The sequence below is a fragment of the Culex quinquefasciatus genome, chromosome 3 (genome assembly GCF_015732765.1).
Source record: "Culex quinquefasciatus strain JHB chromosome 3, VPISU_Cqui_1.0_pri_paternal, whole genome shotgun sequence".
Lineage (NCBI taxonomy): Eukaryota > Metazoa > Arthropoda > Insecta > Diptera > Culicidae > Culex > Culex quinquefasciatus.
The window spans coordinates 132,511,433-132,531,431 of NC_051863.1; the positions used below are offsets into that span (position 1 = coordinate 132,511,433).

General features: G+C 35.0%; 1 protein-coding gene across 2 annotated transcripts in view; it reads left to right on the forward strand.

The window, feature by feature from the left end:
* The first annotated feature begins 9,556 nt into the window (after positions 1-9,556).
* LOC6036544 (NAD(+) hydrolase sarm1) overlaps positions 9,557-19,999 on the forward strand; it is a 143,536-nt gene continuing 133,093 nt past the window's right edge. For both annotated transcript variants that reach the window (XM_038265864.1, XM_038265865.1), the window contains exons 1-2: positions 9,557-9,965; positions 15,802-15,908. In XM_038265864.1, coding sequence (XP_038121792.1) covers positions 9,572-9,965; positions 15,802-15,908 — 501 coding nt within the window. In that variant the 5' untranslated portion in view covers positions 9,557-9,571. The remainder of the gene's footprint in view (positions 9,966-15,801; positions 15,909-19,999) is intronic.

Genomic DNA, 19,999 nt, shown 5'->3' on the forward strand with positions numbered 1-19,999 from the left:
GTTTCAAATGTTAGTTTAGGCCAAAATTAGCTACTTTGTCGATTATTTTACAAAAGAATAAACATCTAAACCAATACATGCATCTTAAAGTTCAGGTTTTCCCCTTTCTGAAACACCCCTGGTTTTTAAAGTTTGATTGTTTCTACACAGAAAAAAAAATGATGGTAATATTCATCAGGAAATGGTGACAGATTTTATGGCAAAATAAATGATAAATTTTACCCCAGAAAATGATGAATTTTCATCAGTTTTTGATGAATATTCATCAGGTTCACATTTTTACACATTTTTTATGTAATATTACACAAATAAAGAGGTAATATTCAACCTACCAAATTTTCAACATTCCAAAATTCAACTTTTTTTTTCTGTGTACGCATATTTATAGCCATTTTATAATTATATTTTCAGCTGGTTCTCATTCAAATTTTTCCATCTTGCATGCAAGTTAAATTCTGCTGGGATATCAATAATAATCAATAATAATAATAATCAATCAAAATTACATTAAAAGTTATCAATTTGACTGACGAGACATCGACATTTAGTCATCTCTGAGTCATACTTTAACATAAAATACATTTTACATATTTTGAAAAAATCATCGAAAATTAAATTTTTGCTTAAAAACCTGACCTATTTGAAAAAAATCTAATGATGGGAATGGATTCAGCAAACAAAATTACATTAAAAATGATCAATAAGATTGCCGAGACAAACTTATTTAACATTCTGCAAAGCATTTTTGATTTTTATTATTGATATCCCAGCAGAATTTTACTTGCATGCAAGTTGGAAAATCTTGAATGAGAACCATCTGAAAATATAATTTTAAAATGGCTATAAATATGCGTAGAAACAATCAAACTTTAAAAACCAGGGGTGTTTCAGAAAGGGGAAAACCTGAACTTTAAGATGCATGTATTGGTTTAGATGTTTATTCTTTTGTAAAATAATCGACAAAGTAGCTAATTTTGGCCTAAACTAACATTCCATACGGGTGTATCTCAAAATTGGGACCATTTGGAGCAATTCTAAACCGGGATTCGGATTCAGCAGGCAAAATTCTACTAGGAACACATATACTCGTCTCAGAGACAAGAAACATTTGATTATTTGTTGAACTGTGTAGCTTTTCAAAATTCTCCCTACTTTTTCATTAAACAACAAAACATAATGGCATATTTCTTGAAATAACAAACTTTTTACCACTTCTGAGAACAATTTAGAATTTCATGTTAGGCCGTTTCAAATATTTTTAAAAGTTTACGTACCTCGACTTTTTGCGGTATGTACAACGGAATTTCATAAAAATTTAAAATATTTTTGATCGATCCCAACCATGCTGACCGAGCCACGTAGCCCAGTGGTAACGCTTCCGCCTCGTAAGCGGTAGATCGGGGTTCAAATCCCGGCTCGGACCAACACAACTGGTGATCTTTTCCCTTCTGGAATCGATTGCTTAGTAAAGGGAATGTAGTGTATCGTCACAAACTGGACATTATCACGACACCTTAGGGAGGCGACCTACGGAATGTTAACATTAACCTTAACATGTTAACATTAAGTTGAGAATGAAACTGCCACTGAATCCGCTTTTTAAATACCGGCCCCGATACTCTTCAAGGGTGTTCCCCTCAGGAACTGGGAAAAGATTTACCAGCCATGCTACATGTAAACGCAGTAAAATGCATTTTAGATTGCACAGAAAAATATCATGGTAATATTACATCTGGGAAGGGGTAATCTTATATGTCAGGCAAAATCATATCACAATTGTTTTGTTTCATCACTCGACAAAAGTAAAATCTGATCCTGTTTGTTTTTACTTTCCCGAGCAAAACTTCCGCAGATGTATAATCCAATTGCGCGACGACGCACTTGCCCGGTGGTCTGGACTGGGTGTGTTGGGTGTGCAATGTTATGGAATTCAAAACCCGCGGGCGCAAGTCTCAAACAACAATGTTTTTGAGCTATAATTTTTGCTTTTCACTTTTTCCGGCTCCGGCTAAATATAGAACGTAATGCCGCGCCCCGCCGCGTGAAATTGTAAGTGGATCTATACGCCACCCGGTATGGCACGTTTCATTTTTGGCCATTTTGGACCGGTATTTCATGATCAGTTGGGGGTTAGACCAGAATTCCGAAGTTTGCACTTTGCTGCCAAGGAGAAATATTGAAGTGTTTTCATTGTACAAAAAATTAAACAATACCAAGGAAAGGAAAATAAACTGAGAATAATTCTTGAATGTCTGGTGAACTTTTGAAGAATGTTTCCAAGATGTAGCCAGTCTACACCGAAATACCTGCGGCGGTTCTGTCTCGAAATTTAATCCAAATGAGACACCGCGACTCGTCTTGTTCGGTTGGAAGGAAGTAACGAGGGCAAGGTCATTTCGTCGTTCGATGGATCATGTACTGCTCAATTGCATTCCCCCCTCCACTGCCAATCGATCTTGTCCTTGGCCAGGGCAAGTGCATCCATTGTGGTATGAGGTTCCATTCACCCACTGGCTTCGTCAGAGAGCGCAGCAACGTCATTGATCTTGATCTTGTACTTTAAACATATACGAATAATCCGCTTGGTTCCCTGTTTCTTCCGATACTTGGGTTGTTGATCGCGCTGGATATAAAGAAGAAAATCGGATTGGAAGGTAAACAAAAAGTTCTTTTTTTGCGTTGCTCTTGATAATGTTTAACTACAGAGTTTGTGAATGCTGATGAGGTAAACATTTAATACGAGCCGTTTCACAGGTTATTGTGATTCGATTCATCGTAAACAAATGGCAGCCGCTTGGAAGGGGTCAATAATCGGCTGGAATCAGACGTAAAACAAGAGTACCGCCGACTGAGGTGAATGAGGAATCGATTTTCGAATCTATAATTTTCAATTTTATGTTTAGTGCAGTTTGAATAACTCATGACTCACGACTAAGGCTACAGAATTTTAGCAATTTTGCGTAAGCCGCGTAATCTGTGAAAATTTGGCCTTGGCCTTCAAATTTGACGAATACCGTAAAATGCTGCGAAATTTAAAATAAACCATTTTCAAATTGCTCCTTAGTTTATTTAACTTTGATTTTTGCACTAAAACAATCCTCAAAATTTTTACTTGGCACTTTGTAAGCAGCTGTAAAAAAATGGATGGCAAATTTAAAACTAATTTCTAGAGATAATGTTAATTTCTACGTTTTACGATAATGCGATAATTGATTGAAAATGTCCAGTGAAAATAGCTTTGATTGTACATGTCATGTATAGAGGGTGACGAGCGGGAATTCCCGGGAAATTGGCCATTTTAGAACCTCTCGATTCCCGGTAAAATTGGGTCGAGACTCCCGAGAATTTTGATACTTCGACGTCGTCGTGCTATCTTGTCGCATCCGCCATTTTGACGTTCCGAGAAAAACGCGTTTTAATGTTTGACCTTGAATATACAAAAACGAGAGCACGCAATGTAAACAATAACAAACACGTTTTGTTTGGCTGACCATTATGTGCATTGTCCCGAAGTTTGGTTGAAGTTGGCTGCCGGAGTCGCGAGTTATAATTACAAATGTTTACGGTAGTCTAGCTTGTACGTGCGACAAACGCATCCTGACTTTCCTGGCCTGAAATCCCTTTGGCCTTTTGTCGCACTTACATCAATTTTCATGGAGTGACAAGATAGCACGACAAGATTGAAACTACTTTCATATGTAAAGTGACAAAAATGCACGGAGTTTTTTCGGTTTTTGTTGAATATCTCAGGATTGAAATCGAATTTTGGGGATCTGTGAAGGTCAAAAGGTGAGGCATTGTGAGCTGCACAAAATGGCGTTCTTAACTCAATTTGGCCCAAAATGCACGTACGACAAGTTAGCACGATGGCGACGACTTATTAATATTGAGGCAAAAAAATCCATCTGCGACAAAAGAAAACTAGACTAGTAAACACTTGCAGTAACAGTTTAGAAATTAAAAATCAAGGTTGTTAAAATAAGAAGACCTCATTCCATTAAGGTTATTTCGCAATTTTGAGGCATGTTAGTTTGAGTTTCAAAAAGGCATATCAGATTATTTAAGCTCTGGTATTTTTTTTTTTTTTTTAAAGAGGAAAGCCTACTGTTTGTATTCAGTTTAGTTTTCTTTGTGCAAAAATCCTGATCTTGCAAATTGATATTTAAACTATTGTTTAAGTTTTGAAAAGCAAATAAAATAATAAGTTGATATCTACCACCACCAACTACGACATTAACAAATTCATTGAACTCAGGAAAAATCATTCAGTGAGAATTAAAATATTGTAAACAATATAAAACTCCCGGGAAATAAAAAAATTCAACTCTTCCGGGAAATTTAAAATCTCGAGAATCGTCGCCCTCTAGTCATGTATTAAACAATATTTAAATTAAACTGATAACAATGCTAAAAAATTTTTAATTAAGCTGCTATAAATGTAATTCAACCTGCATTTTTCTGAAATATTTAATATTTAACAGATTATACTTTTGGTGAATCTGTTGTTCAATTTTTTAACATTTCTTGTGTTTACTTTAAGCTTTCAGAGTACCGTTAAATTCCAATGTTTTGTAAGCCTGGGACATATTTTACAAGTTTTTATCCATCGGCTTTGGTTAAAGTAGGGGGGGAGGGGCTGGTTTTCTAAATTTTGAAACACAAGTATCACAAAATGCTTTAGACTTCCGTATACTGCCCATGTTCGCAAAAATGTCCCATGTGCATTTTTTTTTAACTTATGAGTTAATGATATAAATAAAAAAATATCCAGTACTTTGTGCTAGAAATCTGGAGGAACTCAAGTTTTTTTTCGTTAAAACTTTACACGTAGCCTTACATATGTATGAGTGGACAAACTTGCCATGCGTTTTATTTTAGCTTGTTTTTTGCATATGGGACAATTGTGCGAACATGAAAAGTATAGTTAGGCTATAAATTGTGAAATAGCAATGAATTTAGGAAAAATTGTGATCGCAAAATATTTTTTTTTAAAAAAAGGGTAAAATAGAATAGAGTATTAAAAAAGCTTGAAGAAGCGATAAACAATTAGTTATGTATGCCCCCTAGTTTTTAGAAAGTTTGAAGGGGGAGGGAACAAGCCGTGAAGCCGTGAAAATCCTACTTATGATTTATGCTCATTTTCAATTTAATTTTAATCATTCAATATCTTGATAATTCTTTCAAGTGTGAACCTATTCCCAAATAAACGTCAGTTTTACTCACGTTACAAGCTCCTCTATTCGAATAAGCATAAGCTTTTTGGTCAAAATTTTTATAAATGCGCCAAAAACTGAGCTATTTTTGATAATGTTAAGAGGTTTCTAGTTAGTGCTTAGGATTGTGAGTTCAAATGTTGTCTACATCATTCGATTCGGATCTTAATTCAGATTGGTTTGCGATCTTCGACAACATTGTTTGGAACAAAAAAAGTCTTTTTTTTTGCGTTTTAAATATGTTGACATGCTCAGAGCACTTTGTGATACACTTTCGTCGCTTTTGTACTATCTTGTAACCCGTCTTATCCTTTTGAAGCTGACGTGTCCCAAGATAGCTCACACGCAACGCTTTGACAACAAAGTAGAAAATACTGCTTGAAATTTGATATTTTTTGGCAGAATTGAAGCAAAATAAAAAGATTCTGTTTGAAATTTCGTTCAATTTGCAATTGGTCCTTGCAATTATATTTTTAAAGTTTATATCTCTTGACTATGACCAGAGTCAAGTGAATAAAAAAGTTAATAACAAAAAAGTCAATTTTGTTTATGGAAAAAGTTGCTAAGAAAACATTAATATTTAATAATGTTAAAATACTTCCTCGCAAATTACTCGCAAAAATTATTGGATTTTTGTTAGTGTTTGCCCAGGCGAAAATTAATATGATTGCAGGAAATTACACTTAAATTGTCAGTGAGCAATTCTCGCTGAAACCGTCCCACTAGATGCACATGTTCTCAAATCGTTACGGCAATGTTCTCATTCGATTCGGCGCACCAAAAAACCATATAAACAACCTTCGAACCAATGAGAATGTCAGCCGTTAGCCAACTGTAGATAAAAACTTGTTTTGAACAATGGATTTTTTCGAAAAAATGCCCTGATTTGGAGAAATGATATCTCCCAAAATACATTACCAAACGTCAAAAAGTTATATAACGTTGGAAAGGTTATCGCGAGGGCTTTCTATCGCACTTTGATAAACATTTAAAAAATCATGTTTTCAAGGGTAATTTTCAAGGTTTTTGGGAAACTTACTCTTAATTTTGAATTTTGACCGTGTTCGCAACCACTTATCGTTACAGAACCATTTTCATTCGAAAGATTGAACGATTTTGCATAAAATCAACTTAAGAAAAGTAGTGTAATGAAATAGTTTTCGTATAGTTATTAGCGGATGAAAGAAATTGGTCAAATTTCAGTTATTAATAACCAATGTTCAGACTTCAGAAATGAGCCTTATTCACAGGCAAAACAAAGCAGGATTGTGTTTGAGCCGAATGTACAGTCATCTGAGGCAAATCTGGACATATAGGATGAATAGGGACAGTTATTTCAACTATGCTTTCTCTCATTAGATCATATTTTTAATTTGTTTATGTAAAAGCATACATAAACAAACAAGTTTTTAAATTTTAAGCTTTTAAGGACTCTGGAAACTAATGTCCTTACTTAGACTGTAGTCTCGATTCGCCACATTTCACTGAAGTAATATTTTATGTACAGAATTTGTTTTAGGAAGGTCTGCTTTATTTGTATAACCTCAACCGTGCACAAAAATGTGCAAAGTTGAAATCATTTTTTTTTATCAAGTTCGGAAGGAACCGGTCAAGAAAAAATTCAAATGGGCAGCAGCGGCAGCGAAAGCAAGCCAGAGAGGGTGAAGAAAAGCCCCAAGAAAACGCTCCCTCTCCTTTGTTCTGCTATTCGTAAAACCCTTTCCTTCCTATCTCCATACTACCCTAAAACAGGCAAAAAACTCGATTTTCGTCCAAATCGGACTACGCGCTTTTATTTGACACAAGTCAATTTACGATAAATTTATCTTTATTTGGGGTAAAAAAAACTACTCCCATTTGAAAACTGGATTAAAAATTAACTTTAAAAATAAAAAAAAAAGTGGAAAATCCCTTTGCCCCACATACGGGCAAAGCTACGCAATTAATTTTTTAGGGTAATTGCCTGGTTCTCGACATAAAAGCGATTTGAGGTAAATCCTAGAACTACGTTTTGAAGGCAAGTGATAGGGGTACCATTTGGTACATACAAAGAATCAAAAATAGTGTATAGTCATCGGTGACAAAATGATTGTCACTAGGTGCTTACCTTTGCCCCGCTCTTCTCTATTCTGAGTAAAAAAAATATTTTGGGATTCATTGAACTTTAATTTTAATTGCTCTCAATATGAAAACCAAGTAAAAAAATTTCATTTGCGCAACATAAATACACTGAAAATAATTTTAATTGAAAAACAACACATATTGATTCTACGTCCAATTATCTTTTTAGTGAGTACTGGCTCGACACTGAACGCTTGAGGTTTAAGAGATATACCCTTTTTCAGCCTATTTCTATTATCGGCCTATCAGCACTTTGATCATGTATTCCAGCTTTCATAAATTGTTTTTGACTGTTCCAAAGTAATAAATAGCTCAAATAAAAGTGAGCAAGCAACTATCCATTGTTGATACATCTGAAAATGTTGATTTCATAGCGGAAAACGGCAAAAGTGATGAGAATTGGTCGAACGGCTTAGAGTGATTAGAATGGGTATATTTCCCCTAGCAGTTTAAAAATGAAGGGTTTTAGCATTGTTTACAAAAAAAGCGAAACGTTGTGGTGGTGTCAAATAAAAGCGCGTAGTCCGATTTGGACGAAAATCGAGTTTTTGCTTGTTTTGATGGTATCAACAGCCTTACCAAATTTTAACTTGATCAAAAAAAAAATTATTTCAACTTTGCACATTTTTGTGCACGATTGAGGTTATTCGAATAAAGCAGACCTTACCAAAACAAATTCTGTACATAAAATATTACTTCAGTGAAATGTGGCGAATCGAGACTACAGTCTAAGTAAAGACATTAGTTTTTAGAGTACTTAACGGTACACATCAACCAGAGCTTTTGCACCCAGATTTTTGTTACAGACATTTTAGTATCTTCAAAACTACGGGTACTATCGAAATATTTTTTTATTCATCCCCTAAAGTAGTGTCCACAAAGCAATTTACAACAAAGTTTGATTAATTTTACAAACCCGTTATTGCAGGATTGGGTCCGTATGTTTGACAATTTTGGAATAAGAAGACAACAACTTCCTTCGTTGCTGTGCACCCTTAAAAGCTTAAAATTTAGAAACTTGTTTGTTTATGTATGCTTTTACATAAACAAATTAAAAATATGATCTAATGAGTGAAAGCATAGTTGAAATAACTGTCCATATTCATCCTATATGTCCAGATTTGCCTCAGATGACTGTACATTCGGCTCAAATACAATCCTGCTTTGTTTTGCCTGTGAATAAGGCTCATTTCTGAAGTCTGAACATTGGTTATTAATAACTGAAATTTGACCAATTTCTTTCATCCGCTAATTACTATATGAAAACTATTTCATTACACTACTTTTCTCAAGTTGATTTTATGCAAAATCGTCCAATCTTTCGAATGAAAATGGTTCCGTAACGATAAGTGGTTGCGAACACGGTCAAAATTCAAAATTAAGAGTAAGTTTCCCAAAAACCTTGAAAATTACCCTTGAAAACATGACTTTTTAAATGTTTATCAAAGTGCGATAGAAAGCCCTCGCGATAACCTTTCCAACGTTATATAACTTTTTGACGTTTGGTAATGTATTTTTGGAGATATCATTTCTCCAAATTAGGGCATTTTTTCGGAAAAATCCATTGTTCAAAACAAGTTTTTATCTACAGTTGGCTAACGACTGACATTCTCATTGGTTCGAAGGTTGTTTATATGGTTTTTTGGTGCGCCGAATCGAATGAGAACATTGCCGTAACGATTTGAGAACATGTGCATCTAGTGGGACGGTTTCAGCGAGAATTGCTCAGTAATTATTAATAATTTTACAGTGTCAAGATTGGAAGCTGGTAAAAAAGTGTATTGTTATTAATATTTCAAAGTTTACCAAATCTGTTACAGTTAGAAAATCCGGTTAAATAATCTATTTTTTTCCAAGATAAACCTCACACTCGACACTCTGCAACACGAACAGAAAACATCCAAAAAATAACAACGAATAATTATAAAAGACTCGACAGTGCAATTAAAATCTTGCGGAACCAGATTCGCACGTGTGGGACGACGCAAGAAATATATTCAAATATCGTAAACAACGGAATTTTTTCTACACGGTCAATCGCGAAAGCGATTGATTGAAGCCAAGTTCGCGCACGATCTCTTGCGTATTTCGAAAAATTCCGAGAAATGTAAACATCAACAACAGAAAAAAAGCTTCTCCACAGACCGAAAAGTGATAAAGTAACGAGTAAACAGACGGCGTACAGTGATTTTAGCACGAGTTCACACGACCCTCGCCAAAAAGAACGGTCCGGAAAGATGTCCGCCAACCAGAACGAGAACATTTCCCCGCTGCTGTCCGGAATTCCGCAACGGGCAACCGGAATGGCCAAACGGATGCCCCTGAGGCTGTCGATTCCGGCCGGTGGCAAGACGTACAAGCTGGTGGAACCGAACCAACCGAGCACGGCACCGGTCAACTCGATGAGCAAACCCTTTGGGGGGTCCAAGTTTAACCACACGCCGGAGTTTGTGGTGACCGGAAGTAGTCCTCTGGCCAATGGGGTGGGACGGTTTGGACCACTGGCATCACAGCACAGCCGGTTGGAAGATTTTGAGGAGCTGGACGACGGGTTTATGCTGGGGTCGCCGCTGATCACCGGATTCGACAGCAACGGTTCGCTGCAGATGGGAAGCCTGACGGCAAGTCCAGGTATGATTTGTTTTGATTAAAATTTTACACGGAAATACCACACATCTCATTAAAATATTAAGAAAAGTTACAAATACCCAATGCTCTACAAAATAAGCATTTTTTAGCTAACTTTTGAAAAAAAATTATACATGGACAACATTTTTTACAGTTTTTCAAAAAATCACATTTTGATCACTAAAATTTTACTAAAAAAAACTATTTTCTTTATATTTTGAAATTTCTTAACCTAGAATATTTTTTGAAAGGGAAAAAATACATTTACTTTTGTCATTTTCAAACATTGGACTGGATTTGAAATTATCGTAATAATTTATATCTAGAGTTTTTTTTGAAAAGGTCCTATAAACAAAATTTTCAATTTTTGCTTTTTGGGTGTTTTTAGAACCGCCTTGAGTCAGGGGTATTCAAAAACACCCAAAAAGCATAAAGTGAAAATTTTGTTTATAGGACCTTTTCAAAAAAAACTCGTGATATTTAAAAGAGCAGAAAATTTTACGAAGTCTCCATATCTCAGCAACCGAAGGACATATCAACAAAGTTCTAAAAAGCAAAATGGGAATTTTCTCAGCTGAAGAAATTTAAATTACAAGTTATGGTTTCATTGTCTCCATTATAAAAGTGTTTCAAAATGTATTTTATATCTGTCTTGTAGTTATGCAATGATTAATTTTCAAAATATCGAAGTTCTCACGATTTTTTTTTGTTGCGCGAATTACACAATTATTTAAAATATTTTAAGCGAGCCCAAGCATGCAGGAAAATGCATCAAAAATGGTTTTCAGTTGACTGAACAAATATATTTTGTCCCTGATGTTTAGGCTGTTTTAAAAGGACGGGGAGTCGACATAAACTTAGAAAAATATTACACCCAAAGTTAAAGACCGAGAGGATAGTCCTCCCGAAAAGAAACGTGAGGAAAGTACTATTTGGCTTGAGTAAAGACCTCTCGCATGTTCATTCGTTCATTGCACAGTTCATCCTATTGAGTGGCTTATATAGACAAATGACCGCCACTTAGTCACCGAACCATGGTGGCCCATATGGCAAAGGCACAGTTCAATATGTCGAATGTCTTGGGTTCGAGTCTCGGTACCGGTACTTTTTTTTTTTTTTGATAGATAAACTTTTTTGGAAAATGGACCCATGAGTAAAGTACTCTCGGTAATTTCGGGGTTTACACAGTACCATTTTACTACCGAACCGTGCTCTTTATCCTCTCGTATGCCGATTCCCAGTTCTGGGTGTAGAAACGGCCTTAAATACTATTTGATTGCAAATTAAATTTTACATTTAAAGTTGAAGTCAAAACAAAATGACCACAAGATTTTTTTCGAAAAATCACATTTATTAAAAAAATTATAACTTGGTCGAAGATTTTGTGCCCTTTATAGGATTTTATGAAAAGATGTCATTTTATTTCCCCTTAAACATGTCAAAAAAAGAAAATAAAATAAAAATAATAAAGAGAATAATGATTTTTCAAAAATATTTTTTTAGTAACAAAAAGTAATTTAAAAATCAGCAAAAAAAATTCCGTGTGTCATTTTTTCCGCAATAGTCATCATCAATACCTTAAACTTTGCCGAAGACACCAAATCGATCAACAAATTTCTTCAAAAGACACAGATTTTGAATTCTCACATACCTTTTTATGGACAACTGCCAACATTGTATGGAACATGATATGAACAAACAGACGGTTTTATACAGAATCATATGCTGAACATCAAATTCGAAGTCCCGGCTAGTTCTTGCTCGAAAGATCGACAAGGCGTCAAGTCGAAGCATAAACGCCAGCACATTTACGCTTGCGCGTTTTACGCTGCGCGTGAAAGTGTTTTTTTCTGGCTCCTCATAATAGGTCGACAAAGTGCAATAGCGATACATATTTTTTTCAAGTTAATCATAGACTAACAGTAAAGACTGAGTACCCTTTATTTTTTTCTAATAATGTCAATCCAATATGGGTAATTCTCCGCCAACTCACACAGCAGTTGCCCCGACCCCTCTTCGATTTGCGTGAAACTTTGTCCTAAGGGGTAACTTTTACAATCCGAGGTCCGTTTTGATATCTCGTGACGGAGGGACCCTTCCATTTTGAACATGCGAAAAAGAGGTGTTTTTCAATAATTTGCAGCCTAAAACGGTGATGAGATAGAAATTTGGTGTCAAAGGGACTTTTATGTTTAGACGCCCGATTTGATGGCGTACTCAGAATTCCGAAAAACGTATTTTCATCGAAAAAACACTAAAAAAAAATCCTCCCATTTTCCGTTACTCGACTGTAAAAAAAATTGGAACTTGTCATTTTATGGGAAATTTAATGTACTTTTCGAATCTACATTGTCCCAGAAGGGTCATTTTTTCATTTAGAACAAAATTTTTCATTTTAAAATTTCGTGTTTTTTCTAACTTTGCAGGGTTATTTTTAGAGTGTTTTAATGTTCTACAAAGTTGTAGAGCAGACAATTACAAAAATTTGATATATAGACATAAGGGGTTTGCTTATAAAAATCACGAGTTATCGCGATTTTACGAAAAAAAGTTTTGAAAAAGTTGGTCGTCATCGATCATGGCCGTTCATGGTCACCCGCGACAGACACGGACGACGAAACAAAGAGAAACGCAAAAAGTAACTTTTTCAAAACTTTTTTTCGTAAAATCGCGATAACTTGTGATGTTTATAAGCAAACCCCTTATGTCTATATATCAAAATTTTTGTAATTGTCTGCTCTACAACTTTGTAGAACATTAAAACACTCTAAAAAATAACCCTGCAAAGTTAGAAAAAACACGAAATTTTAAAATGAAAAATTTTGTTCTAAATGAAAAAATGACCCTTCTGGGACAATGTAGATTCGAAAAGTACATTAAATTTCCCATAAAATGACATGTTCCAAAATTTTTACAGTCGAGTAACGGAAAATGGGAGGATTTTAAAACTTTTAGTGTTTTTTCGATGAAAAATACGTTTTTCGAATTCTGAGTACGCCATCAAATCGGGCGTCTAATTTTACATAAAAGTCCTTTTGACACCAAATTTCTATCTCATCACCGTTTCAGGCTGCAAATTATTGAAAACACCTCTTTTTCGCATGTTCAAAATGGAAGGTCGTACCGCCCCTCCGTCACGAGATATCAAAAAACGGACCTCGGATTCGTGATCAGGGACAAAAGTTACCCCTTAGGACAAAGTTTCACGCAAATCGAAGAGGGGTCGGGGCAACTTTTTCCGATTTCGTGTGAGTTGGTAGAGAATTACCCATATGTTTTTCTCAATTAAATTTAAATATCTTGCGACCCATAATGTACCTCTGAAATTAGAAAAAATAAATGGCATTCGAGGTGTAGCCTAAAAACATTCGAAGCTTTAGGTCAAATTGTCACTGGGTGGTATCATTATGTTTCTGAAAAATTAATTTTACCAATATATTTGTCGGAGTTTCATCATTTTGTAAGAAAGGTTCTATTTCACCTCTGGTGATATTAAATCGGGTTTTTGTATAATTTTTGCTCCCTGATTTTCCAGGTAAATTTTGGTAGGGAGAGGAGTGAAATAAATTTTGAAAAATATTTGCAACGGTCAAAAAGAAAAAAAACGAGGTTGTTTTGTCCAATCGTCCAAATTTCCGTACTGAGTATTCCGGTGAAAAAATATTTCCCGTTTCCTAAATTTCCAATGAATTCTGAAAATTGAAACATACATTTTCTTAACTTTTTGGCATCAATGTTTTGATAATGTATTGAAAAAAAATAAAATAAAATGAATGCATTAAATTTTACTAATAACTAAAATCAATTCACATTTTGCACTTATCAGCTCTTCTGAAAATGTCATGCCTAAGTTTATTTGTGCTATGAAAATAATTTCAACCAAGGACATTCATTAAGCTGATCACTATGTACCATAAACCATATCACAAATGAAACCATAAAAAAAATCATTTAAAAGCTTTATGAACGAATTTCGGAAACCATCTTAACATATTTAAAAACTTTGAGCTGTGATTTCATAAAAAATATCAAGTAAAAAGAGCACAAGAAGTTAGATTTTCAAGTTTGTTATTATATTATTTTGTTGAAGAGCTGAAACTAGAAAGACTTTTCTCGAACAGTTATCCCGCATAAAAAAGTACCATATAAAAACTTTTTTTCATATGGTAATTGAACTTTAAACTATATTGTTACTACCATTTCCAAAAATGTTTGACTACTATGTTAAAAATGGTATTTATATGGTTGGCATGAATTTTTACTATCTCACAAATGGTTTAACCATCTGGCATAAGGGTGGTTAGCAATGGTAACCTTAAAAAACTCAGTACTATTTTCGTCAAAAAACTGTTTGTTGTATGGTAAATAAATGGTTTAAGTACTATTTGGCAAAAAGTAACCTTAAATCAAACAGTTCACAAATAGTTTAATATAGTTAAATTTTAATTTTGGGAAATTGAAAAAACGATTTCACAAATAGTTACCATTTCTCAAAGTGTCATTGTATGATCCAATATGGTAATCAAATGGTAATTTTTTATCCGGGATTTGTCAAGAAAATCCAAATTCCTGCATTTTTTTTTCATTTCAACTGTAAGTAAATGTTCATCTTTATCACATTCACTCAAACTGGTCACATAGGTAAGTTTTAACGCATTTTTATGATTGTGGAAAAAGGATTTTTTGCAAGAAAACCTTTCGTTGCATATGAAAGTTTTACACATTTTCTTTCATTTGAGGGGTTAACAAAGTCCTTCATAGGGGATACTATAATCATCATTTTGAACATTTTTAAATTCGACGCAAAAAATTGACTTGTATATCTATCGAACTAAAACTACCATGCTTCTCCATCGAAATGAGTTCCCAGTACATTTTGCTGGAGATGCATGGTGCATCATGTACCGAGTTCCGATAAAATTATATCTCAGAATCCTGTTAATAAGTATTTACTATTGTTTTTTATATGTTACATAGAACATCCTGAAAAAACATAGCAATATATTTTCAGCTGTAAGCTGTCCTTCGAATCTGCAAACAAAGTTTTCATTTGATCTGTAGTGGAGCTATGCTATGTTTTGAAATATCTAAGGATTTAGGAGGACTTATTTATCAACATTATTTTGCAACGTGGCGAGCTAAAATTATTTCAACCGTTACGGAACAACACACAATATTAAAAAAAAAAAGTTTGATTCGATTTTTTCTTTTAACCCTATATTTATTTTTTTCTGATTTTTTTAAGAGTAATTCAACTAATATCATAATCAAATTAGATAACCATGAAAATACATAATTTTAAATAAACAATAAATCAAAGGTATTGTAACTCTTATCGGTATACAGAATAGCCAACAATTCTCGAATATTTGGGAGCGATTGGTACAGGCTCAAATTTTCACAAAACGTTTGAAATTTGTATGAGTAACTTTATTTTTGGCTGTTTTTTTATGTTTGTAATTTTCCCTTTTTCATAAATTTGAAAATAAGTAAAATATGTGTGGTATCCATAATACTCCAGAATTATATAGTTCAGTTTTGAGCTTTATTTATTGTCAAGAGATAGATAGCACTTTCTTCAGGATAGTTTGCATGGTTTTTAAATTTATAGAAATAATAAAAAAAGAGGATTTTCCTATACAACTTTTAATCGAAAGCTGTTTTGAGACCTAACTGCGACCGGAAAATAGCTGTTTTGAATAATTTGGATCATTTAAAAATACAAACGTCAATCCACCCTATTATTCATGAATAGTCCAATATTATTTTAGCAACACAAGCATTTGAAATAATATAAAACGCTATCTTTAACTAAAAACTTCCTCCATCTCACTTCCAGAGCACTCTCCACTGATCAGCAAAGGCACCACCGGAAGTACTCCGTCAATATCACATCATCTACTGCCACCACTCGGTGGCTTTCATCAGCATCAGCACTTTGGCGAGGTAAGTGAAACCCTGCGTCGTCCAGCTTGCAATGATTTTACACACCGGTTTTTTTTATTCTTAATCAAACCGGTCACACTGACCGGTGCCGGTGACCCCGGATCAGGTGCTAAAACTCATATTTTATACTAAATCAGTCCACCTCGGTAAATATTTATTCTAAACGCTTGAAAAGGGGTATTAGGTATATTTAAAGTTAAAAAATCACTGCATCACGCTTCCCGAACGCAGAAGGGGACGCATGGCACTAATTTGAGTTTAATTACTATTTACATAATTATTCAATTAAAGCGTACTGCGAGCCGATGTAATTATATAAGGTCTCCCAACTTTGAGTGACTTATCTACGTTGTCGTGTCGTGTTCACCAAACTTCGCAAATGCAAAGTGCACGAGTGCGATATTAGTGTGATGTATGGCAGGTCTCGTGTTGCATGGTGAGAAAAAGTATCGAAAAAACGGACAAAATAAAAAAACTGATGAAATGATGAAAATTTAAAATATTGCAATACACATTCTAACAGGTATTAAATTAAGTAAGAATATATATCTGATATATTCGGTCAAATTTCTAATACAGTTTAGCAAATGACTACAATTCTTATTTGCAATAACAATCTAGAACAAGATCAGGAAGATTAAAATTTTAAAGCTCCAATAAATCCTTCAATGTCAAAAAATGCACCGACTCCTGAACATTTCGTTCCACCATTCGACTCATTGCTCCCACTGTCCATGAGACACTACTTCTCAGCTACTAGAAACGCAACGACATGACTTGCCGGAGGTGGCTTTCTGCGACTAAGCCCAGCTAGCTCAACTCTACATGAATGGCACGACCTGGCTGGCTGTGACTTTGAAGATATGCCACCCAAGACGGCGGCGATAATATATTCAGTAGGATGTAACAAAAATGACCTTTTGGCGGGCATTCAAGGGTTTGTTCCGGTGGGCATACTAAGCCCAAATCCAAAATATGAGCTTGATTGGACGTAACAGGAGCTGGCGCTCCGCCCTTCAATTTTAAATGGGATTTAACCCGTAAAAAAGATTTTTTCAAAAATGTCACTTTTTGAGGCATTTTGGCCACTGAAGCGTTTGTTTTCAACATCATTGGCGTGTAGGCCAGATCTTTGCGCATCTTTTGGTGTATATCACGAAAAATCGGCCCCGGCAAAAAAGATAGGCGTCGCGCCTCGCGACGCCCGAGACGCCATTTGATTTTGCTGGGACCAATTTTTCGAAAAAATGCCAAACTTTGAAGGTCTGTACCGAGCTTCAGGGTGCTCCAAATTTCAATGTTATATACACCAAAAGATGCGCAAAGATCTGGCCTACACGCCAATGATGTTGAAAATAAACGCTTCAGTGGCCAAAATGCCTCAAAAGTGACATTTTTGAAAAAAATCTTTTTTTACGGGTTAAATCCCATTTAAAATTGAAGGGCGGAGCGCCAGCTCCTGTTACGTCCAATCAAGCTCATATTTTGGATTTGGGCTTAGTATGCCCACCGGAACATACCCTTGAATGCTCGCCAAAAAGTCATTTTTGTTACACTCTAATATTCAGTCTCCGAACCCATGCACCCAGTTCATAGTGAGCAGCTCAGGGTTAAGTCGCTGCTCGATGCTGTCAATCGGCGACGACAGGCCGACACAAGTTCTTGTGTGTTTGTGTGTAATACGAGGAGGAGGAAAATTGCATAAAAATGCATTGATTGTTAGTTTTCTAGATCGATTATTCGCTCGCGGTGTGTATCGACACTTAAGTTGATTGTACACCAGCGCACGCGTAGAGTAGGAAAAAAAGGTCTCACCGATCAATATGACTGGCAGAATGTGAGCCGAGCTGAGAGAGTCATCATTGAGGTAGTTCTATGTTGGCTTATTCTTATTGCTTGTTTTTTCTTTTCTTTTTTTTCAAGAAAATATCGACATTGGCGTTTTAATCTTCAGGCATCAAGTACAAAGTAAAGTAAAACTTCAAAAATATAACCAACTTTACATCAGCTGTACAAATGACTTAAAGGTTCTGTCAAATACTAATCTTAAAATTTTGGCATTATCAAACTCCCCCCTCCTCCATGTGACAGATACCCACTGCAAATTTATTTTTTAAATACATGAATCGTAACATGAAGACTATGACTACACAGAAAAAAATATTCCTGTAAATTTACATTATTTATCATGTACCAAAAGGTATCATGATAAATGGTGTATATTCACATTAGGTTCATTGGAAATTTACATTAGATTCATTGGAAATTTACATTAGTTTTGAAAATTTACATTACTTTTGGAATTTACATTAGTTCAAATCAACTAATTCTGATTGGCCAATGGGAATGAGAAGCTCGACTTGGATTGCAGTAGGAAAAGGGTGTGGCCTATGTTCTATTTTAAAATGTTTGAAACGGGCAGCAAAAGGAAATTCGGATTTTAAAAAGTTGTTTCACAGGTAGGGGACGCTTTCTCGTCGACGGCCAAGTGGAATAACGCTGGACTGGAATCGAACGTACGACGGGTAGGATGTTCGGTGTTACTGCTGCTACCCGCTGCCGACTGAGCCATCTTCGCATTTTATAAACGACATTGGGTAATTCTCCGCCAACTCACACAGCAGTTGCCCCGACCCCTCTTCGATTTGCGTGAAACTTTGTCCTAAGGGGTAACTTTTGTCCCTGATCACGAATCCGAGGTCCGTTTTCTGATATCTCGTGACGGAGGGGCGGTACGACCCCTTCCATTTTGAACATGCGAAAAAGAGGTGTTTTCAATAATTTGCAGCCTGAAACGGTGATGAGATAGAAATTTGGTGTCAAAGGGACTTTTATGTAAAATTAGACGCCCGATTTGATGGCGTACTCAGAATTCCGAAAAAACGTATTTTTCATCGAAAAAAACACTATAAAAGTTTTAAAAAATCTCTCATTTTCCGTTACTTGACTGTAAAAAATTTTGGAACATGTCATTTTATGGGAAATTTAATGTACTTTTCGAATCTACATTGTCCCAGAAGGGTCATTTTTTCATTTAGAACAAAATTTTTCATTTTAAAATTTCGTGTTTTTTTAACTTTGCAGGGTTATTTTTTAGAGTGTAACAATGTTCTACAAAGTTGTAGAGCAGACATTTACAAAAATTTTGATATATAGACATAAGGGGTTTGCTTGTAAACATCACGGGTTATCGCGATTTTACGAAAAAAAGTTTTGAAAAAGTAACTTTTTGCTTTTCTCTTTGTTTTGTCGTCCGTGTCTGTTGCGGGTGACCATGAACGGCCATGATCGATGACGACCAGCTTTTTCAAAACTTTTTTTTCGTAAAATCGCGATAACTCGTGATGTTTACAAGCAAACCCCTTATGTCTATATATCAAAATTTTTGTAATTGTCTGCTCTACAACTTTGTAGAACATTGCTACACTCTAAAAAATAACCCTGCAAAGTTAGAAAAAACACGAAATTTTAAAATGAAAAATTTTGTTCTAAATGAAAAAATGACCCTTCTGGGACAATGTAGATTCGAAAAGTACATTAAATTTCCCATAAAATGACATGTTCCAAAATTTTTTACAGTCGAGTAACGGAAAATGGGAGAATTTTTAAAACTTTTTTAGTGTTTTTTCGATGAAAAATACGTTTTTTCGGAATTCTGAGTACGCCATCAAATCGGGCGTCTAATTTTACATAAAAGTCCCTTTGACACCAAATTTCTATCTCATCACCGTTTCAGGCTGCAAATTATTGAAAAACACCTCTTTTTTCGCATGTTCAAAAATTGAAGGGGTCGTACCGCACCTCCGTCACGAGATATCAAAAAACGGACCTCGGATTCGTGATCAGGGACAAAAGTTACTCCTTAGGACAAAGTTTCACGCAAATCGAAGAGGGGTCGGGGCAACTTTTTCCGATTTCGTGTGAGTTGGTAGAGAATTACCCAAATCATTTTTCATTATTTCATCACCACTATTGTGGCAACCATCTTTGATTTTAAAATTCTAACTCATTGTGGAGGATTTTGTGAGACATACGTAAGCAATAAAAAATTAGAAAAAGATATTTTTTTTTCGATTCCATTATCCGAAGTG